The sequence below is a fragment of the Melospiza georgiana genome, chromosome 6 (genome assembly GCF_028018845.1).
Source record: "Melospiza georgiana isolate bMelGeo1 chromosome 6, bMelGeo1.pri, whole genome shotgun sequence".
Classification (NCBI taxonomy): domain Eukaryota; kingdom Metazoa; phylum Chordata; class Aves; order Passeriformes; family Passerellidae; genus Melospiza; species Melospiza georgiana.
In genome coordinates this window covers 47,179,151-47,200,701 of record NC_080435.1, presented here as the reverse complement: position 1 = coordinate 47,200,701, position 21,551 = coordinate 47,179,151, and the positions used below count along the sequence as shown (strand labels likewise).

General features: G+C 39.7%; 1 protein-coding gene across 2 annotated transcripts in view; it reads right to left on the bottom strand.

Annotated features, from left to right (window-relative positions):
• Positions 1 to 20,767, bottom strand: part of TDP1 (tyrosyl-DNA phosphodiesterase 1) — a 35,743-nt gene extending 14,976 nt beyond the window's left edge. Inside the window, exons 1-12 of one of the 2 annotated variants that reach the window (XM_058026165.1) lie at positions 20,721 to 20,767; positions 19,493 to 20,043; positions 18,367 to 18,410; positions 17,680 to 17,735; positions 15,645 to 15,741; positions 14,534 to 14,568; positions 13,368 to 13,460; positions 11,726 to 11,890; positions 10,108 to 10,186; positions 7,133 to 7,312; positions 6,329 to 6,377; positions 4,738 to 4,804 (exon numbers count right to left, since the gene is read on the bottom strand). In XM_058026165.1, coding sequence (XP_057882148.1) covers positions 4,738 to 4,804; positions 6,329 to 6,377; positions 7,133 to 7,312; positions 10,108 to 10,186; positions 11,726 to 11,890; positions 13,368 to 13,460; positions 14,534 to 14,568; positions 15,645 to 15,741; positions 17,680 to 17,735; positions 18,367 to 18,410; positions 19,493 to 20,039 — 1,412 coding nt within the window. In that variant the 5' untranslated portion in view covers positions 20,040 to 20,043; positions 20,721 to 20,767. Of the gene's footprint in view, positions 1 to 4,737; positions 4,805 to 6,328; positions 6,378 to 7,132; positions 7,313 to 10,107; positions 10,187 to 11,725; positions 11,891 to 13,367; positions 13,461 to 14,533; positions 14,569 to 15,644; positions 15,742 to 17,679; positions 17,736 to 18,366; positions 18,411 to 19,492; positions 20,044 to 20,716 lie in introns of both variants that reach the window. The other variant, XM_058026164.1, reaches the window with a different exon arrangement.
• Positions 20,768 to 21,551: the final 784 nt, after the last annotated feature.

Below are 21,551 nucleotides of genomic sequence, written 5' to 3'. Positions count from 1 at the left end.
AAATCTTCAAATACTACATTTAACTGAACTGTTAACAATTCTACTAGAAGTCAGAAGGGCAAGGGTTTTTTTCCTTAAAACCAGCCCAGAGAGATATTCTCCTCAGTGTGCCAGGTTCTCCTAACAAGTTTTTTCCATCTCTCAGTTCCTTGAGTGCTATCTGGAACAAAGTCTAAACTTCTGGACAATACACGTTCTTTGAAGACTATCAATGGTTATGACTTCAAGCAACCGAGTTTGGCACCAAACTAAACCCCACAGAATCCTGAGTTTACTACAATTTATTATCCATGACATAAAGGCAGGGAGCAACTGGTAGATTGTTGCCGCTACTCTTCCTCTTCCCCCTTCAGTGCCTCTAAGCTACTGAGAAATTTGAGGGTTTAAGAGAATAGAGGTCATATCTATGTGCATATAAAAAAACTAGATTAAAAAAACAAGCCATTGCTGGATTGCTTCAGCATCAATGTTACAGTACTAAAGTGTAAGCAAGCAGTAAATGTATGTACATAACTGAAAGTATGCAGTCACAGCATTAAGAAGCACTTTATGTTCATAGCTGTTAGTTCTTATCCAAATTTAGGAAGAAAGCTTAACACACCTTCCCAGAGACATTTCTTTCCACAGACTTGAAGGAAGACTCCAATTTCAGTTGTCACAATCCTGCTTCCCTAACATAGCATTCTATTCTAATTAGCAAATCCAAAAGAATCAATTAACTCTGAAAAACTTAAGCGCACACTGTGTTCCTCTAAGAGCCTGAGCAGACTGACTTGGAAGGGCTGGAATTATTTACCTAGGTTGACTTTCAGGACTAACACTTACAATACAGTGCACTTAAAATTAAGAGGCTTTGAACTTCATGGGTGAGGACTTAATTACTTTAACAACCCTATCTCCCCTGATCAAGGAAAAAAGACCTCTGAGAACTGGTCCTGTACTCTTAAACAGCAAGAGCCGAAACACTCTGCACATTTGATGTAAACTAGACTTCTTTATATTTTGATGCAAGCCACATCAAATTCTCTTTCTATAGGACAGATGAAGATATATATGATACAGAATTAGCTGACTAAACTTGTCTTCCCCTACAAACTTCACACCTTCCATACATACAAATTGTAAGGCTGAATCATGACTCAACCACCCTGGTTAATAGCTCTTCTCTCACAACTGACAAGCACCTTTAAGTTTACGGCACAAAAATACTTAGGTAATTCCAATAAAATTGTAAAAATGAAAAACAGGAAAAATAAGTAGAACTGGGAATTTAAAATTTATTTTCTTTAGATTTACCTCACTGCTTTGCCCTGGGACTAACTGCTCCCCTCACCACTAACTGCAGTTATTCTGAGATACTATCTCAGTCCACTGCCTTTCTGCCTCCTTATCTTAAGACAGATACAAATAGTGTGCCTTAGCAAGAGTAATACCATTTCTATCTATTACCTGCAGTACTCTAACTGCAGTTTGGTTTCATCTAAAATGATTGAAACTTATTTTAGAAAGTTAAAATCAGAAAGGGGAAAATACATTTTGGCCATGTTTTCCCTAGCAGGACAGCACAAACATGTAAGGATTAAAAGGGGAAAATGAATGCCAGTTTTGGCTGGGATAGAGTTAATTTTCTTCATGCTGGCTAGTATGGGGCTATGTTTGGATTTGTGCTAGAAACAGCACAAACACAGATATTCCAGGTGTCACACACAGCCTTTTCTGCCTCTCACACCACCCCAGTAAATAGGCTGGGAGGGGACCCAGGCAGGACAGCTGAGCAAAGGGATATTCCAGACCATGCACCATTATGCTCAGCACATGAAGCTGAGGGAAGAGATGGTGATGGGGGGGTCATTCAGAGTGATGGCCTTTATCTGCCCAAGCAACCACTAGGCACAATAGAGAACTACCTTCCTGGGGATGACTGAATACCTGCCTGCCCAGGGTGGGGTAAACCAACTAATTTTGATTTGCTTTTATGAGTAGCTTTTGATTAATTAACACACTGTCTTTATTTCAACCCACAAGTTTTCCCATTTTACTCTTAGGATTCTCTCCCCTGTCCCACTAGGGGGGTAGGAAGGAGGGTGGGGGAGCCCAAGTAAGTGGCTTTGTGGTGCTGAGCTGCAGGCCAGGACTAAGCCACCACAAAATCCTGGAAACTGAACTGCACAGACATATCCAATTCATAAACAGAGACGGGGATAACTAATTTTCTACAACACCACCTCTTGAAGCATTTAGTTCTCTTACTTCAAATACTGAAAGAATTTTCTATCTTAAGATACTGGCAACAAGGCTTGAGAGAAACTAAAACACCTCATATCATTAGTTTCAACCTAAGAGAACACTTATGATCTCTGTCTCTCATCTTTTATGATTTTAGGGGAACAACACTGTACTTCTGCAAACTGAGAAGAAAACTCAAAACTTATTCAAAACTTTATAAAACTAAAGAACATGCAAAGCTCTAATAAAACAATCATCGTGGACTTGTCAGGCATATGTCAAACAAATTCTTGTCCAACCAAGAATTCCACTCTTTGAAAATCAATATTTGACAAAGTAACTGCACAAACATAAGGCACACCATATTAAAAGCAAATCAACTAAAAGGAATGTTAAAATACAATACTATTAAAGCTGATCAAATGTTTTGAAAGCAGCAATTAACAAAAATTATTAATAATTGCAAATCTGTCCTCATAAATTAGTAATACTGGAAGGGAAAACAAGCAATAATACCAGAGAGAAAACTCTGCAAATTACTCTGTTTACACAGTAGCTAATCTAACAAAGCAGTCTAGTCATCATTTGCTACAATCAGAAAAGTAAAAGCAATATTAAGTTTAGTCACACTATTTAAAAAAAAATTAAAGTTCTGAGCTGTATTATAGGTTAAACACACTCAATTGGCAGGAGAGAGAAAATCAGCCCACAGACATTATAAAAAGTCTGGGGCAGACATCCTGCCTCTTCAGTTGAGAGGCTGCAGGACACCATCTTCCAACTCCATTAATCTCTCCCTACTTGCAAAAAGGAGTTATTAATTTTCCTTTACTGTAAGCATAAAAGATTTGGGGTTTTTTCCTTGCAGCTTTGGTAGAATCCCTAATTTCCTGCTGGTTTCATACTATTTTCCAGTTTGAAGAAGTATTTGCTAAATTCCTCTAATCCCTCCACTGCCCAAAGATTTGCATTATAGCAAGTCTTTCAAACAGCTCATCTTGCATTTACACCTAGTGAAATCTGCTGTTTTCTGGTTGTCCCAGGTTCCACAGATACAAAGGTGCAGTCTGCCTCCTGCCCTGTGGTAAGAGTTTACCTGCAGGCTCTGCTCAAGGCTCCTGTGCTGCATTATGGCAGGGTAAGGGCTGCACCTGGGCAGTCACTACAGAGCAATTCTGCAGGGCCACTGCCATCTGCAGCCAGTTCCACAGCAGAACCTCAAACAGCCCTTCTGCTGCCAGAGCAGGTCCCTGTATGTCCAAGAGACAGCTATGTGGGCATTTTCTCATTGAAAAGGAATAAATAAATGAATTATATCATTATTAAGTAACATTCTGTGTATTAAATAAGAGACTAACTGAAAAAAGGTTACATCTGTTTTCTAGTAAGATTCTCATGAGGTATGATGACAGAAGCCAAATTAAGACTGCACAAACACCTCCAGATTGATGAGTATTTTGCTTTTTGAATCCTGACTGAACAAACTTGAAAGCTTCAAGTTGATTGCAGCTTTCTTCCTTTGCTGACTGTATTCAGAGGACACAGTTTAAAGGCAGGAGACAGAGCCTTACATGCTTTCTGCCTGAGTTCCATTCCTTGGACATTGACCAGCAAGGTTCACAACAGCAATCACCTTCACTCTAGAATGAAAGATGCTCTCTGCCACAATCAATTCTACTTCAGTCCCCTGAACATACACCCAACTGAACACAATCCTACTTCTTACCAGAAGCAACAAAATTTTCTTACCAGAGCAACTTCTGTCCAGAAGAGTTAACAGTTTCTGATGAAAGGAATGGGAAGTTGTGGTCTTGTAAGAGGTTACAAGTTCTATTAATTTTATTTTTGATCTTTGCAAAACAACTTTCTCCATTGTTCTCTAAACATGCATAAGTTTTTAACAATTCAGCCTGAGGGAGACATCTGGCATGGAATGTGTCAGACTGTTAGAATCTGGCACAACTAGCATCATATGGAAATAGAAATTTTTAATAGAAAATGCAGGCATCTTTAACAAAAGATTTTGCCACAAGGGACTGAGAATGTTTGCAGCAGGACTGCTGTACTTACAAGAAAAAAATAAAGCAACCCCAAAAAAAAGCCTTTCTAGTCCTCTTGTGGCTCAGTTGAAATCCCATTAATACAGAGGCACAAGTGGGGAAAGTGAAATACAGCTGGAAGTTTAGGAAAAAAAAGAAGGAGTAACATCATTCCTGTTCAGAGAAGGGAACATTATATAAAAGCTTACAGAACCCAAAATCCAGTAGCAACATTATCCCAACAACAAAATTATAATTTTTCTAGATGAACAGCATGTTTTCTACCAACTTTTGGAGAGAAGACACAGCAGATAAGCAACTTAAGGCCTTTATTTTAAGGAGTTTAGGAATACCATACTTGTAACCACTTCCACTTATTTGCTTAAGCACTCAAACATTATAGCACTGTAACTTTAAACATACAATCTGAATTAAAAAAAAAAAAAACAACAAAGAATTGAGTTCTACTTACTGAAAATAGGAATGCAACCACAGCTGTTTCTGTGCTGTCTGTATACTGTAAGGAAGTGAGCCACCAGCTTAAGGAAAAAAGCAGAACATGTACATTTATTTTCTGGAAGACATTCTAAAAGCAGCAAGTATCTTGGGGAATAAGCTATCTGTCCTACCTTCATGAGTTACTTTCAGGAAATTGTTAAGTGCTCCAGTAGTATAAAATGGTATATACTTGCTGGAGTTCTTTCCATTCTTATAATTTAGCAAGCTCCTAAACATTACACAGAGTATTTACACTAGGAAAATCAGAAACTGCATACAGGGAGAACTATGGATAGTTTTTTTATATGATACTACTTGATATCAACAGATTGGAATCACTACCCATACAAAATAGAGGAAATAAATCAAGCAGCTTTCAGAAGAAAAAATAAACTTCCAAATCCCAAACAATGTTATTTTAAAAAGAACTTCTATGATAAAATTATATTTGTATTGATTTGGCCTTTGGCTAATGCATGTTGTGATTTCTTGAAATGGATTTAAGAAGAATCAGCCAGGCATACAGAATTATATTAGTGTTGTGTAGTAAAAGCATGATGCAAAGCCTACTGTATTCAACATGTCCTAGAAGACACCAAATGAGCTCATTACAAAAGCTTTACTGTTCTCAGGAATGCACTAACTGCAGGAGTCTAAAGAACTGTTCACTTGCACAAACACAGAGTCATGTAATTCACCAAGTGTTGTGGGTCTCACCCTCTAGAATATTTACTCATTTGCTACTGTGAGAAAAGAACTAGGAAGAGAGCAAAGTAGGTCAAACTTTAAAGGGTATAAAGAAAACTTTATTAACAGAATTAAAAGAAAAATAATAAGAAATCAGAATAAACCTTCAGAACACTTCTCTTTCTCCCTATAATGCCTATAAATTCTCTGGTTGCAATTTCTATGGATGTCCAAACACTAACCAGAGGAAAGACAAAAACTGCTGAAAACATTCATGCTAGCTCCATGATCAAAACCTACCAGCTGCTAAAATTCAAAAGCTAGTCATGCATAGGAGCATAGCTATCCTATATAGCTTGCAACAGGAACAGTACTCGTTCCTGTTTCAGGTTGGCTGGGCCCATGCTTTTAAAATATGACTTAATGAAAATAAACATGGCAATAATGAACAAAACAGTTGTATATACAATATTTAAAAAAAAAAGACCAATAACACTTTAGCCTCCATTCTATCTGATGTGTAGAATAACACTGCAATCAAAACAGAAGAATTTGACACACTCAAACATGAATTTTCTGCCAAAATGAAATTATGACTGGAGTAAGAGCAGTGGACAGGAGCTGTTGATTTCCTATGCAGTGACATATGAACATGGCTAGGACAGACACATGTTACAAACCAATGCCCACAAAACCTTATCTATTCCATCACAACAGAAGTCAGAGCTCCAGCAAAAGCAGAAAGATTCTACTGCCACCTATTCTACCACATTATCAGCAAGATGAGAACTTCATGTTCATTTAACATCAACCACTGAAGTGATTTTGCAGGACATTATGACCACAAAAAGCACATAAATGGGGATTCATCTGCTTACCAGGATAGCCTTCTAGACTTTGCCTCACATTGTTCACAGTAGGATAAACCTTCATGGAGATAGAACAAAAAGTAACTTTAATAACACAGCTCTGAATAGACAAGCTGTTAATTTTCAAAAACACTTTAAAGAAAACCTGAGAAAAAAATATTAAAAGCTTCATTTCTTTGAAGTAATAAAATTACACTGCAGCTTACAACTACAATTGTGCCAGTAACACAGAAAGTCTAATATTTTTACCACTCTTACAGAGCTAACCAAAATTAGCTAGGAATTCTCAAGTAATACTGCTTCAGCCACTTCCACAGCAGTCAAAGTTAGTTCTTAACATTATTTTATATTTTAGTCTCACACCTCAAATACGAGAGATGAGTATGCAGGGGATTAGCACATGGTAAAGGCATAGTTTGACCATCATATTTCCTTGATTTAACAAACTCCTGCTACAAACTTTTCTACTTCTCCCCTTAATTCTGCTAATAACCACAGGTATTAATGACTAAGGATTCAGCTACATCTCAGCAGGAAAAACAGCTGCATCTACAAAACCCAATGAAAGACAAGCTGTAGAATGAGAAGATAATTTTAATGAGATGACATAAATCTAGTGTCATGCAGATGGAAATTGTGGTACATTTTTATAGCAAACCACATACAACTAAATGGCTTTAAGTGGCATATATATAATTTCATGATCAAAACTCCATTACTGTCTTCCAAAAGTTAAAAGCAAAACAATGACTAAGATTTCCAAAACAAATGATTTAGTGTTAAATAAAGGTCACCAGCACCTCAAAGACATACCAGATGAATTGGGACATCACATTTACGGAAAGCTGTCACACTGCTGCCTGCAGCCACCAGACTGTCCTGGAACTCTGAGCACAGCCACTTGGACCCATCAGCTCCCATGGAACCAATGCTTGAGAACTGTCCAACAAGAGGCCAGGACTCTGGGATCGGCACAGCATGCTCCTTCAGAAGCTGGTGAGGAGAATTAAAACACTGTTAGACCTCAACACACACAGAATACCTTCATCAGCTTCATATCACTTTTGATATAATAAATCCTCTGTAATTTACTTCTGATAATGAAGGAGATTAACATTCATACTACATATTTAACTTTGCAATAAAAAAAAAAAAAAATCATCGGGCTTTCCAAATAAACTCACTTCAAGAGAAGATTAAACATCACACGTTTTATCCAAAAGCACCAAAGCCACCCATTAAATAATGGGTGAAAAGAATGTTAGCAACTCTTTCTAAAAACATGAAACATTAACTTCAGAAGTTCCAACAAATAAAACTAAATATTTTTCATATTTGGTGGTTGTTGGCCATAAAATTCCTCTTGTATCCTAAAGCCATGACACCCAGCTACAATGGAAGTCTACAATAAGAGGGGAAAAAAGAACAATTGAAGAGAAAACTGAAATGATCCTTTTAGAGGAGTTCTTCAGCTGTGAATGGAATTTAAAGTCACATTAAAAACAGATTTATACATACAGATACTAAATTGTATGTAGTTGCCACCTTTACCCCACTCTAGAGAAAACACACAATCTAATGGCTTCAGTCATCAATGTTAGTATCATCAGGTCTACCTGCATTGTCACTAAAAACCTTTTTAAATCACAGAAACATCTGCCACAAGATCATCTTTTTCCCTTACTAGCTTTTTCTGTTTTATTTTTTCTTCATTCTATGTCTAAATAGGCAAAAAACATCAGACAAAGTGTACCAGTAAGGACAAGCTCTTAATGAGCAAAGGGATGTCCACAAGAGTAACCTCATGTTGAAAAGCAATATGATACATAAATATTCTGTATGTCACAGAAGTTTGCCGCAGACAGCATTAGATTTTCATATAAAATTCATGACAGTATTTGAAATAATGCCATTTCAGCAAGAGGTGCAGGTTAAAATTCTTCAATTATGAGAAGAATTTAATAGATGACATGAAATACCTCATCAAATTCTGAAAAACAAACCCCCCCCCCCCAAAAAAAAACAAACCAAAAAAGGGGCCAAGCCAAACAAGAAGGGTCCCTGCAAACTTTATATATGCAATCTTGAAGATTTACCATTACAGCTCACCTAAATAAACATAAGACCTCTAAAGGCAAGAGAGTTCAACTATTAACATAATACTGTCACATTCACCCCAACCATATCCCTAAATCCCACATCTGCACATCTGTTAAATATCTTCAAGGATGGTGACCCCAACATTTCCCTGGGCAGCCTGTTCCAATACTTGACAGACTTTGAAGGAATTTTTCTTAATATTCAAACTTTATCTCCCCTGGCACAACCTGAGGCCATTTCCTCTTGTCCTATCACTTGTTACTGGGGAGAAGAAACCAACCCCCCTCAGCTACAACCCCCTTTCAAGTAGCTCTAAAGAGCAATAAGGTCTTCCTGAGCCCTTCTTCTCCAGGCTGAACACCTCCAACTCCCTGAGCTGCTTCTCCAGCACCATGGTCCAGACCCTTCACCAGCTCTGCTGCCCTTCTCTGGAGACACTCCAGCACCTCAGTGTTCTTGTGAGAAGAGGCCCAAAACACAGCACTCGAGGTGTGGCCTCACCAGTGCTCAGTACAGGGGAAAATCACTGTCCTGTTGGTCAGAGTACTGCTGACACTGGCCAGGATGCCACTGGCCTTCTTGGCCACACACTGGCTCGTGTCCACCTGTTGTCAACCAGCACTCCCAGGTCCTTTTCCACCAGACATCTTTCCAGACACTCTGCCTCAGCCTGTTGCACTGCATGGGGCTGCTGTGACTCAAATACAGAACCTGGCATGCAGTCTTGTTGAATCTCACACAGTTGGCCTCCATTCATCAATGCAGCCTGTCCAGATCCCTCTGGAGAACCTTCCTAGCCTCCAGCAGATCAACACTCCCCTCCACCTTGGTGGGCTCAATAAGGAGCCCTGGGGAACACCACTTATGACTGTCTGCCAGCTGGATGTAACTCCATTCACCACTCTGATATCTGCCATCTAACCAATTTTCTACCCAGCAATGAGTGCACCCATCCAGACCAGGAGCAGCCAGTTTCTCAGGAGAATTCTGTATGAAGGCTTCACTGACATTCAGGTAGACAACATCCACAGCCTTTCCCTGACCCACCAGGCTGCCACAGAAGGAGATCAGGTTAGCCAAGCAGGATTTGCCTCATACTCATACTGATTGGGCCTAATGCCCTGAGTATCCCCAGTTAGCCAGAACACCTGATAAATGATTGAAAGTGGCCCAATGAGCACTTCTGCCAGCTCCCTCAGTGGATCCCATTTGGTCCCATGGACTTGTGTCCATTTCAGTGTTGCAGCAGGTCACTGACCAGTTCCCCTTGGGTTATGGGGGTTTCATTCCACTCTCTGTCCTTGTCTTCCAGCTTGGGGAGCTGGACACATGGAGAACAGGTCCTGCTGTTAAAGACAGAGGCAAAGAAGGCATCAAGTACCTCAGCCTTTGCCTCATCATTTGTCACTATGTCTCTCCCTGCATCCAATAAATGATGGGAGATCCTCGTTAGTCTCTTTTTATCACTAATGTACTCATAAAAGTATTTTTTATTGTATTTTTCATCAGTAGACAGATTAAGTTAAATTCCAAGTTGCAAGCCTACATATGTTATTGCTAACTTTAACTGTAACAATGTATTAAAAGACTGATGACAGCTGGAAAAATTGGATGCAACTGAAGAATTCTGTCCAAAATTCTATTTATATTTTAAAGAATATTAACAATAAAAGTTACAGTTTTGGTACCTTTCTGAGCCTAAAATGGCCCCACTTTTCTTTATCACTGCCTTGATATCGTCCAGGGGTAGAACCAAGCAGAAACACTCTAAAAACAGAAAAAAAGCCATCAGATTTTTGTAGATCTCAAGTGCTTTGGTTTTAAAGTAGCAAGATATTTAAGAAAAACTTACCAGTAAGATTGAACACTCAAGTGCAACCAGAAATATGTAATGTCTCTCATGGGATTCATAATACAAAGAAAAGTGGAATTTCAGCTGTATAATTTATTATCAACCTCCTGTATGGCTGTCATACATCACCTGTTCTACAGCAGAGACAAGAGCTAGATCTTTTTCAGTGTGCAAAAATGCAGAAGATAGATAACGCTGGCAATACACACAAACAGCTCATTTGTCCCAAACTGGGCACGTAATTTTGAGTAAAGCCAATCTACTGCTACATCCAAATCAGCAGATTCAGGTATGAGTTTTCATTTGGGCACCTAATGGTTCAGATGCAAAGTACAGCTTTTTCAACACTTCCTAATAATGGGTTTGGTACCCTATTTGACTTTACCCTGAAAAGAGGGAAGAGACCTGCCTGAAGTCACAACAAGCAGCTTTAAGCTGCTGTTCCCTACTGTATACATCTCATGCCTAATTTTCTTGATGACTGAATGCCCTCTACTGCACATCAAATGGCAATCCTTATTCTAACAAGTGACTCTCCTACCACATGCATATCACTAGCTAGTTGAGCTAGGGCTCAACTCATCTGTTTAAACTCATGCTGATGATCAGTGCAATCAGAGCAGCTGTTAGCTCACCTGATTATAAAGTACACACTTTTTTTTTGCCCCCTCCAATCTTTTAAGACTCCAAGATAAAAGCACTTCTTAATGTATAAACTAGACAAGGTTTCAGTCTTCACTACCACTGCAGTATGTAACCATTTTCAGCTTTTCTTTTCAACAATTCTTGTTCAAATTATAAAACAATAATTAAGTTGCCAGGGAGCTTTACACCTTCTGAAGTAAATGCTCATATTTAAGTGCAACTACTTATTAGACATGAATTAAGCATCCTGAATTATTTTAAAGTAATATCAGCAATGTGATATTAGAGAAAACTATTCCAAGACCAGTTAGGCACAACACTGCCCACCAAAACCAATCCAAAATTCTACAGATATATATGTTGATTAAACTCTGCCTTACCAACAGAAGCCTGTTTTGAATAAAATCCTCATTCCAGTAACCTTTGCTTACATGACCTCTTACATGACAAACTCTATACAACACAGTTTTTTTTCCACTGGTAATATTACTAGAGTAAATACTTGAGCCAGACTGGCTCAAATGAAACCAAGTCCTTATTACTTCTTAGGTACCCTCTGTAAAGTTGCTGCTGGTGTACCTTTCTTCTTTTAAAATGCATGCTTATAAAAGTAGAAGTTGGTCTACTTGACATAATCTACACAAGAGAAATTTTTTAAAACCACATACAGTCATGTATGAACACTCCAGCCTGAAACAAGATTACCTTAAAAAATAAACATGAGGTCTAACAGATCCTAACACCAATATTTAATTTCTAGAAAAAAAAGAAAAAACCCACGGTGCAAGTTACCTTAAGATTATATATACCTTGTTTCTGATAAATCATGTTCTTGAATCAGATCTATCCATTCCTTGAGTGCAGGAGAATTGTAAGCTGCCAAATAACTTATTAGGTCAGATTTAAAATTAGTTGCAGATTCACCACCAGATGCTCCCTCAGGTAGCCTTGGATATAAAGGGCTTAACCATATTCTTAAAAGAAAAAAAAATAAAAATCAGGCATATAAACAAGCACACCATGCATTAATAACACGTGGGTTTAGTATGGGAATAAAACACATTTGAAGATCCTGAACAAGTACTTGAAAGATTCATTGTGATACTAACTATAAATGTCTCTACTAACTGGTCAGGCTCAGACTTAGCAACCATCAGTTCTTTCATCAACATTTTCTACAGGAATAGAACACTGCAATATGTTCTGCTAAACTACTGGTTTGTGTAACTGCCTAGAAAATCACCAGTTAAAGCATCTGAAAGGTTTATACATTTGAAGAGTAGCCCACAATAATAAATTGTCTCTCAAGAACCTTCATCAGAATAAAATAGGATAGAGACCACCAGGGAAAACATTTAGTATTTCTTTCCACTCACACATTACTGCAGCCATAGGACCCAATGATTCTGCATTATCAACATTACAATGTGCTGATACTACCCATTGAATACTGTGATCCTGCATAACACTGCAGTCTGCAAAAGCTAAAAAAGAAAACTATTTCTCATATTTCACAAGTAGGGGAACTTGCTAAGTGTCCCAGTAGGTATTTTCATGCCTTCTCAGCTTTCTGAAAAGCTAACTGCCATAAGATACTAAAGCCACTCATAAGATTTAAAGGCAAAAAAAAATCACTGTCTATTTCTGCCACTCAAAGAGCTTGTCTCAGACAAGTAAAGTCTCAAAACCCTGCCATATTTAATGGCAGCAAAATGGATTTCAAAGTGACAGTAACCTCTGAAAAACAACTTTCTAATAGTTCGAAGAAATTTTATACCCTGATTTATTGCGGTCATCTAACTAAAAAAATGCTCCCATAAAATAGACAAAAAACTGAAGAGTTTGAGGACCCTTATATGAACATGCCACTTCATCCTGGTTTTTGTGCTTGCCAAACTATGTCCTAGGTTGGTCATTAAGTTAAAAGACTTCTACCAAAAAATAAGACAGGAAAAAAATTCCTTCCCAGGAAAGGATACTGTGTGAAGATTACGTCATCTACTGTATTACAGAGCCAATAATGCCCAACATTTATCAGACTACATTCTAGATACAGTCACAACAAAAGCAGAACATTTGCACATCCACATTATTCTTAAGTGTTAAGTATTAAGGCAAGTTTTAAATAGCTGCTTCAAATCTATATAAATGGTATTTTATAGCTCAAAGTTTTTTCATAAAGAGACAGCACAGCATGATAAAATTTTGTCTCAGATTGCTTTTAAGCCATCAGCCTACTAGAAACATAGTTTTGTTTACAGGAGAAAGCAAGAAAAGTTCAGACCCAGACAGCTACTAGCATTTTAAGTCCAATTTTTAAATTTCTTTAGAATAGCTCTATGTTAAGAATGTAAAGGCTTGCAACACTAGATCATCTAATATCCCATCTCCAGCAGGAGCAAACACCTATGGAAAGTATTAAACATTCACCTACTAGGGATTGTTGCTTACCCCTGAGTTTTCTGGTGCCAATCATCAGCAATAAGATTGGATGTATGTATCACAACCCGAAGACCTTCTTCATACAGCAACAACATCATTTTCCTTTTAAAAAAAGATATATAACTCTTCATTTATTTCAAGAACACTGATGATAGGAGATAAATTAGCAATTCATTAAAAGGCTCCAAGGTAATTATTTTCAAAGACCTGTTCTGCATCATGCAAGCACTTATGACTTCAATCCATGTTCACTGCAAGCTCACATGGCAGTCATTAGACTATCCCCATATATTTTATCCCAGAGTACAGCTTAACATCTCATGCAACTAATTACCCACAACAAAGTGAATATTTGCAGAACACTTCCTATATTTGCACAGCTCTTTAGACACTTATCTCTTTGCAGATAATCAGAAAAAGAACTAAGGAACACTGAAAGGCCTTTACTTATTACTGAATTTATTAAAAAACATAAACTGACTTTTACCTTAAAAGTGGGTAGTTTACATCTAAATATTGTGATGGCAAAAAAGCTATTTATTTATCATAACTCTTAAGCTACAGCACAACGAAATTTTAAAACTAGTAACTGAGATAAACATACACATCTGTATCTTTTGTAAAAAAATTGGTCAGATTTTCATATCCAAGTTTTCAATAGCTGTGTAAAGGCAGCATATCCATGTGATCCCAAAGGATGAGATCTGAAACTCAAACTGAACTCAACTGATCTTTGCTAAAACGTAAGATCTTTTCTGTAGATTTCCATCTACAAAATTCGCTTTGAGACACTTCTATTATATCCAATTCAAGTTTTTTTCTTGAGAAGACCCCCAGATTTGCTAGTTATTTTCAGATCCTCCATATGAACTGAAAAACATGATCAGTAAATCAGTGTTGTGTCAGTCCTGCCTATGACTGAACAAGTTTGCATTACAGTTTTGGTATTAAGGCATGGGTTAAGAGCCAGGACCTGCAGTCCACCAGTCAGACCAGTTCAATTTCAACTGTTTAACCTCCACATCTCATATGTACTCAAATAGCTAACTTGTCTCATTAAACTAGAACAACCCTGTCATCTCTAAATAGAAGATGCTTATGGAAGCTTTAAGACTCAACAATTTCTATGGAATCCAGTTTTACTGCAGACTTTTCTGCTTCATGGTGTTACTTACGTGTGGTGAGTTCCAAATGCAATATCCAGTTTAGCCTACAAAATTAAAAGTTGGTCATTAAAAATTGCTATTGTGCATTGCTTCTTATTTTGTTTAATTTCACTGCTCTCTAGTGGACAGATCACAAAATACATTATCTTCCTTCTCCATATTTCTAATGCACTTTCCACAAGCTAGATTTCAGATGGTAATGCTGGAACTGTTCCAGAATTTGTACCTCTTTTACTAGCAGCATTTTCAGAAATAGTCAGTAGAAAATAACTGAAGATTCCTGCTGGACATGGAACAGAAGCCAGCAATGTGCCCCTGCATGAAAGATGACTAACAGGGTCCTGGCCTGCATTAGGAGTGCTGCCAGCAGGTCAAGGGAGGGGATGCTTCCCCACTGTTGAACACCAGTAGTACTGGGTTCACATTCAACAAGAAATTCAGGATTACCAGACTGTTTCAAAGAGAAGAAAATTCCAAGATCATTCTCCTACTAACAAAGTGCATAGTGTTCCCAGGATCATTAATATACTTCACCTGGCAAAATCCTGAAACACTGGAAAATTGCCATAGCCACATCCTCCCCCAGGATGAAGCCAATGGCTTCACCACTTAGGGACAGCAAAACAAGGAACAGAACATCAGAGATAAAATGGCACCTGCCAGGAGGCATGCTGACAGCAATTTTAACAGTATCACAGAAATTGTATGTATCAGCATTTTCTTGTGTAAAATGTATTTGGGAAATAATAACTCTTTGATGAGATTTAAGATTATAGTGACACTAGGACTAAGTTTTGGGTTTCACACAAAAATAATGCTTCCTTTTCAGCCACTTTAAGAATTTGAATGCAACATGTTAGTGGAGAAGGTGACCAGCTCTTCTGTGAGCCCTGTGACATTTCTGTGGGCAGCTGTTCTGTACAAACTTTTGGGGTGAAACCTACCATAATCACATGTGACCAAGATCACTGCTAGCATGTTCCTATGGTCCTGGTATCCTGGATATTCCTCAAAGTGTAACAAAAACCTCCCCACAAAAGGTGTCTTTTCATCAGTAACAAGACTCTGAGTGTAAGATATGGCTTAACTTCAACTAAAGGATGATACAAATGTTAATTACCTGACAAAAGCTAATATTCTCATAAGGCCGTGCTTGTGCAATTAGTTCAGCTTTGGATTCTCTCCTCTCACCATGAACTATCAGCAATGGCTTCTTCCTTAAACAAAAGGAGATTACCATTAAAACATCAAGTGAATCAGCAATTAGCCTAAACCATTCCTTCATGTAGCTATGGTATCTGGCCCCTAAATCTGACAGTCCAGCAGAAAGATGGCACTGAAATCAATATGCCTTTTTAACTAATTCAAAATACAAGTAACTACAATAGAATCTCTAAAGAATAGACACTGGAAAACTGTAACAAAAAAAAAAAAAAGGGAAACAGGAAGTGTGGAGTAAAGCAGGCACCAAAATAAAAACTTTTATACAAGATCATGAAAGAAACTCTCCCTAGAGCTCGAACAGACAAATGTAAGCTCTCAAAAGCACCAATATACACAATGTGGACCTAAGACAATTTAGTAATTATTATCTACAGAGAAGGTGGAACACTGATAGGGAAAAGGAGAGGGTCTATTCTGGCACTAATTTGGTGTTCACTTCCTAAAAGTAAACTTCTGGTCCTGCCAACCAGATCTAATCCATAGGGAGGTGTGTGTCAGGTAAGAGACTGGACCACCAAGAAAACTCAGCCCACTGGGTATTTATGGGTTTTTCAAATGAGTACCCACAAAGTCCCATGAAGACTGCAGACAAGCGAGAGGGACCTCAAGGCCTTGGGACAACTGGAGCACAAATTGTGTTCTCTCCTGCCAGCTACAGGGAATGATGGGACAGGGTGGAGCTAACTGCACAGAGTACAAGCAGTTAAATGCATAACTACAAGACAGGACTATGGGGCATCCCTTTGCATCCCCACTGGGATACTGGCACACTCAAATATTTCTATAAAGCACCTGCACACCATGGTACAGGGCACAAACAGGCAGAACTGGAGAGTTGTGTGCACTCACAGGGCTTTGATCCATTGCAATTACAGAGACATGGTGGGATAGCTCACACAACTGGAATATTGCCATGGAGGGCTACATGCTGTTTAGGAAAGACAGGAAGGTGCAGTAGTGGAGCTGTCCTCTACATGAGGCAACATTTGGAACATATCAATCAAGATGCCAGGGGTTAGGATAAAAAAGCAGATGAGTAAGAGTGACACTGTTGTTGGTGTTTGCTGCGGCCATCTACTCAGCAGGGCTAAGGGGATGAGGCCTTCTACAGCAGCAGTACAAGCAGCCTCAGACCCAGGCTCTTGTGGGGGACTAACTACCCTGATGTGTGCTGGAGAAGCAACACAGCAAAACAAACAGTACAGGAAGCTCCTTGAAAGCACTGATGACAGCTTTCTGACACATGTAGTGGAGGATCCCACAAGGAATGGTGTGCTGCTCAACCCAATGTGGTCCCTTCCAACCTTATCCACTCTGTGATTCTGTGAACTCTGGTTCTACTGCACTTCCAGCAAAACAAAAAAAAAAAAAAAAAAAAAAAAAAAAAAAAAAAAAAGGCACATTATATGCTCACTTCATCTGCAGGAGTTTGCAATTATCAGAAAGGAATTTCAAGCAAACAAGAACTGCTTTCATGACAATACCCATCAACTTACTATATCCTATCCATGCAACCATCCTGATCCTTGCCACACAGTTTTCTTGTGCCCTTCCTACATTCTCTCCTTTCTCTTGCACTATCTGGCTCTTGACTCAGTGAACTGTATGGCAAAAAGCTTGTTCCATCTTTACAGGTCATCTACTGCCATCTCATTGAGGCCCACAGTGGGATCTCCTCAGTGAGAACTAATAACAATCAGAAACCAGCTATCCTGAACTCTAACTATTTTCCAGTCTAGAAAACAGTCAAGAAATCAGAGAACTACAGCTGTGGAATGAGAGAAGAAAGAACACTAAGAGTCTGTGCATATCAAATTGGTAACAATCATCTGCAGTGCAAAGAAGTGCTTATCATTCACTTATAACAGAACCTTGTATGAACAGAAATGATCTGGAAATGTCATCATTTCACCTCTGTAAAATAAACATACCTGAATTCCTGCGGGTACTGTCTGACAAGCCATCCCACATCTATACAGTAGTTAAACTTGTATGTAAGAAAAAGAAAACAGACTCATTAAAAAGAAAAAACAGCTATACCAAAGAACTACAGCAAAAAAGCTTTTTATGTTAATCACACATAAGTATTTACCCCATATATAGCATATTCTAAAAACAGGTGTATTTTTGACTTTTATATCCTTTCTTTCATTCCTCTTTAACAACTAAAGACTGAATTTAAGTTACTCAAAAGTGTGCATTAGTGCTCATAAAATTTACTATCCAGGGAAAAACGAATCACATGCACATAATGTAAAAGCTGAGGTTCAAGGATCATCTCTTTGCCATGTGTTTATATCGTGAATGATAGCAAAACTTCTAGGCAATAACAAAGACATTATTCCTAGATTGTAAGGCATTTTTTCTTTCAAAAAACCTCATTTATATTAACATAAATACATGCTTCTCAGTTGCACTTTCCTCAAAAACAGGAGAAAGCAGTTTTATAATTGCCTAAATTCTACAGCAGAACATAGGATGGTGTTTATATTTCAATAAATTGTTCAACAGTTGGAAACATTTAATATCAGCTACATGCCTCAGGCATGGATTATCAGGTTTAAGATCAGTGTAGTGAAACAAGCAAGAGAAATCAGTTTGACAAACAGGAAACTCACCTGGGCAGAAGATATGAGAGTTCCAAAAAGAGGAGACAAAATATCTATTAAAAATATTAAAGCATAAATAAATAAAAAAGACTTCAAGTAAACATAGAGCATCTTGAACAGCTTGATAACTACCACAGTACAAGGGCCAGATTGTTCATAGACCTGGTGTAACAGAGGCATTCACAAGTTTATTGTTCCAAGTATTTCAAGTCATTGACTCTCCTGTGAATCATTTAGGATCATATGCTTGGAAAAATTAATAATCCTCTTAAAGCAAAAAACAAGTTTTAAAAGCTGATTAGGAAAAAGTCCAACATCATATTGAGAAAGGGATATTAAAATTGCTCTCTCCCTTATCAAGTGAGCTTGAAGAACTGTGGCAGAGTAGCAGCAATAAGGGCATAGCTAATGCTTATTTATCTGCTGCAGACTGATTGTGGGATATGTGTATCCATAGCTCAATCACATTAACATAGGAAACTGTACACAACTCTCTTATTAATACTTGTTTCTGATTTCGTCTTGTGATGCATAAGATTTTATTTCTAACTACAGGGATGTTTACAGGTGCAGAAAGCTCTTTCCCCCTTACATCAAACAACAACTAACAGAGCATTCCTGAGGCATCCGTATTGTACACCAAAGACTCCACTCCATATTAACTGATAGACAGCTCTCTCCCACCTGAATTTAAACAGATCCATGAACCCCAGACACAGAATTTCAGAAGTACTTCACCTAGTAATAGTGAATTACTAGGTCCAAACTACTCAGTAGCACAAAGGCAAGCGCAAACAAGTACTCAGAGAGTTATGCACCCAAGTAAAACACCCCTTTAAGCGCCACAGGGGCTTTTCCCCAGACTAGCTCGCAGGGAAAGCAGCAATAAGAAGCAGCATGACTTGCCTTGGCTAAATAGTTGCAATTAAGTATCAGCAGATAATGTTTTATACACTATACTTCTAAAAGAGAAAGGTCCAGATAACAGAATCAATTTCTACAAACCTGCGCGTTCAAAATATGAAACCTCAGCAACACCAAGAAATAGCTGCATTTAAAAATACCCACAAACTAAAAATAAGCATTCCCTTGCTTTCACCCCAAAGCCCTCTTGTAGTAGAAGCCACTTGTTCACCTTTTATGTGCAGGGCTCCAGAATTATAGTTCCGTTCAATTCCTCTGACTTTAGTGAGAAAAAACCTGAAAGGACTGCCTCCAGTCACCAAATCCCAGGTATCTTGGGCTTCACTGGGTGTTACATCATACTCCTCCTCTTTCAGATTCTCTGAGAGTTTGTCATCTTTGCAAAGATTCAAAGGATGCTCTTCGGACACATCGTGTTTTTCTTCTTTCACTGTTTCTTTGTGGACATGCTTTTGCTGATCTTCAGGCTCTTCATCACTACTAGAAAGACACCAACCTGAACCTTCTTGGCTTGGTCTCTGTTTTACTGCTGGAGGTGCTTCTGCAGAAAGACTTGTATCAGTGAACTTCACGGGGGAAGCTTTTCTCTTGTGAGCAGCTTTCCTAGCTTCAGAGCATGGATATTGTGGTCCACTAGTACTACCACATGCAGCATCCGATACTGAAGATGTACATGGTTTTTCACTGTCCGAATTTTCCTCGGCACTTTCATCACTGCTGGACACTGTCCATTTACCGTGTGCACCCTCCTGAAGCATGTTCCTAGGAATGAAAAAACACCAAGCAAAAACTGAACGTTTCTGTTATGGTCAAGCCTGTCTCCCTTCCTAGCTCCCACTTGTTTATTACTGAAGAACTGTGCTTCGGTATTTGGCTGAAGCTCCGGGAAATTTCCCAGCGTACAAGGCTTGCTTCTGTGCCCAGGAAACAAAGAAACACGTGCAATGAGGGCAACCAAATAGGAAGCAGCAAACGTGAAAACCTGCACATGGAAAACAGGCTAAGATAAAGGAAAGCATTCTAAAAATCAGAGGTGTGATGTGAACGACACAGATATTGCCCCATGGCTGAGCGACCCAGCGCGCCCCGCGGAGCGGATTGAGGAGCCCGGGCCCAGCCGGGGCGGCGCTTTCCGGCAGCCCCGCGGGAACACCCCGGGACCGCGGCCTTGCCCCGTCACCCCGTGTCCCCGGCGAGCCCCTCCGCTGTGCCTCCCCCCTAAACCCGGCGGCAGAACCCGGTAGCCACCGCCCCCACCGCGCCGAGGGCCGTGCGGCCGCGGCTCCCGCCATCGCCCCGCAGTGAAAGCGGTGCCCGCGGCCGGGGGAGGCGCCGCGCCGGCCACGGCACCAAAGAGCCCCGGCAGCCGCTCGGGGCCTGCAGCCCGTCAGGCCCCTCGCCAGCACTCACTCACCGCCCCGCCGCCAGCACCCACTCACCGCCTCACCGCCCGCCCGGCAGCGCCCGCGCTGGCGAGCGAGAGCGGGAGCAGGCCCAGGCCCGGCCCGCCCCCTCCGGCGCGGCCCCGCCCCCGAGGCAAAGGCGCGCGGCCGCCGTGAGGGAGCCCGGCTGCTCAGGGGGCTCCGCCGCCAAAGCCGGCGCGTCTCAGTGAGCTGAGTTATTCTAACGAGCCTTCATTGGACCTTAATATTAGTTATGGGCAGGTGCGGAATTTGCATAATGGTTCGCTCGGCGCGGTGTTAATTGCTGTGTGTGAAGTGCCCCGCTAACGAGATAACTGCGTGAGGGTTTCGGCAAGGAGAGGAGGAAAGTAGGTGGAACATTAATCAAAGGAGGAGCGCGGCCCGCGTCAAAGCGCGCTTCGGCTGCGGCGGTGAACTGAGCGCTCGGTTCTCGTTACTCTAATTTATTGTAAGCTTGCGACTGCAGTTAACAAATTCTGGAAGGGTCAACACGCAGTGAAAAGGGCAGGCTGCTCTTAGAAAAGCTTTCCTAAAAGTTCAGCTGGTTTGTGAAATTTCCTCAGTGCTTGTCTGCTGAGCTGTGTTTAGCGGTTTTCCCTGAAACGCTCTGTGGATAAACCTTCGCTACTGTCAGATATGATGCCGTATTATCAACCCTTGCTGAAGGTGTTCTGTGGGAAAAGCTCTCAGGAATGTTGGATGGATTCCTATTTTATGAGTGTAGTCTCTTCTCTGGAAATGCTGTTTTGTCTTCTATAGGTACCTCAGAAAATTTGATGGCTTCTGACTACACTTTCATTGCACTCTCTCCTCATAGTTCCTGTCTGTATAGTGGCTTAATGAGAA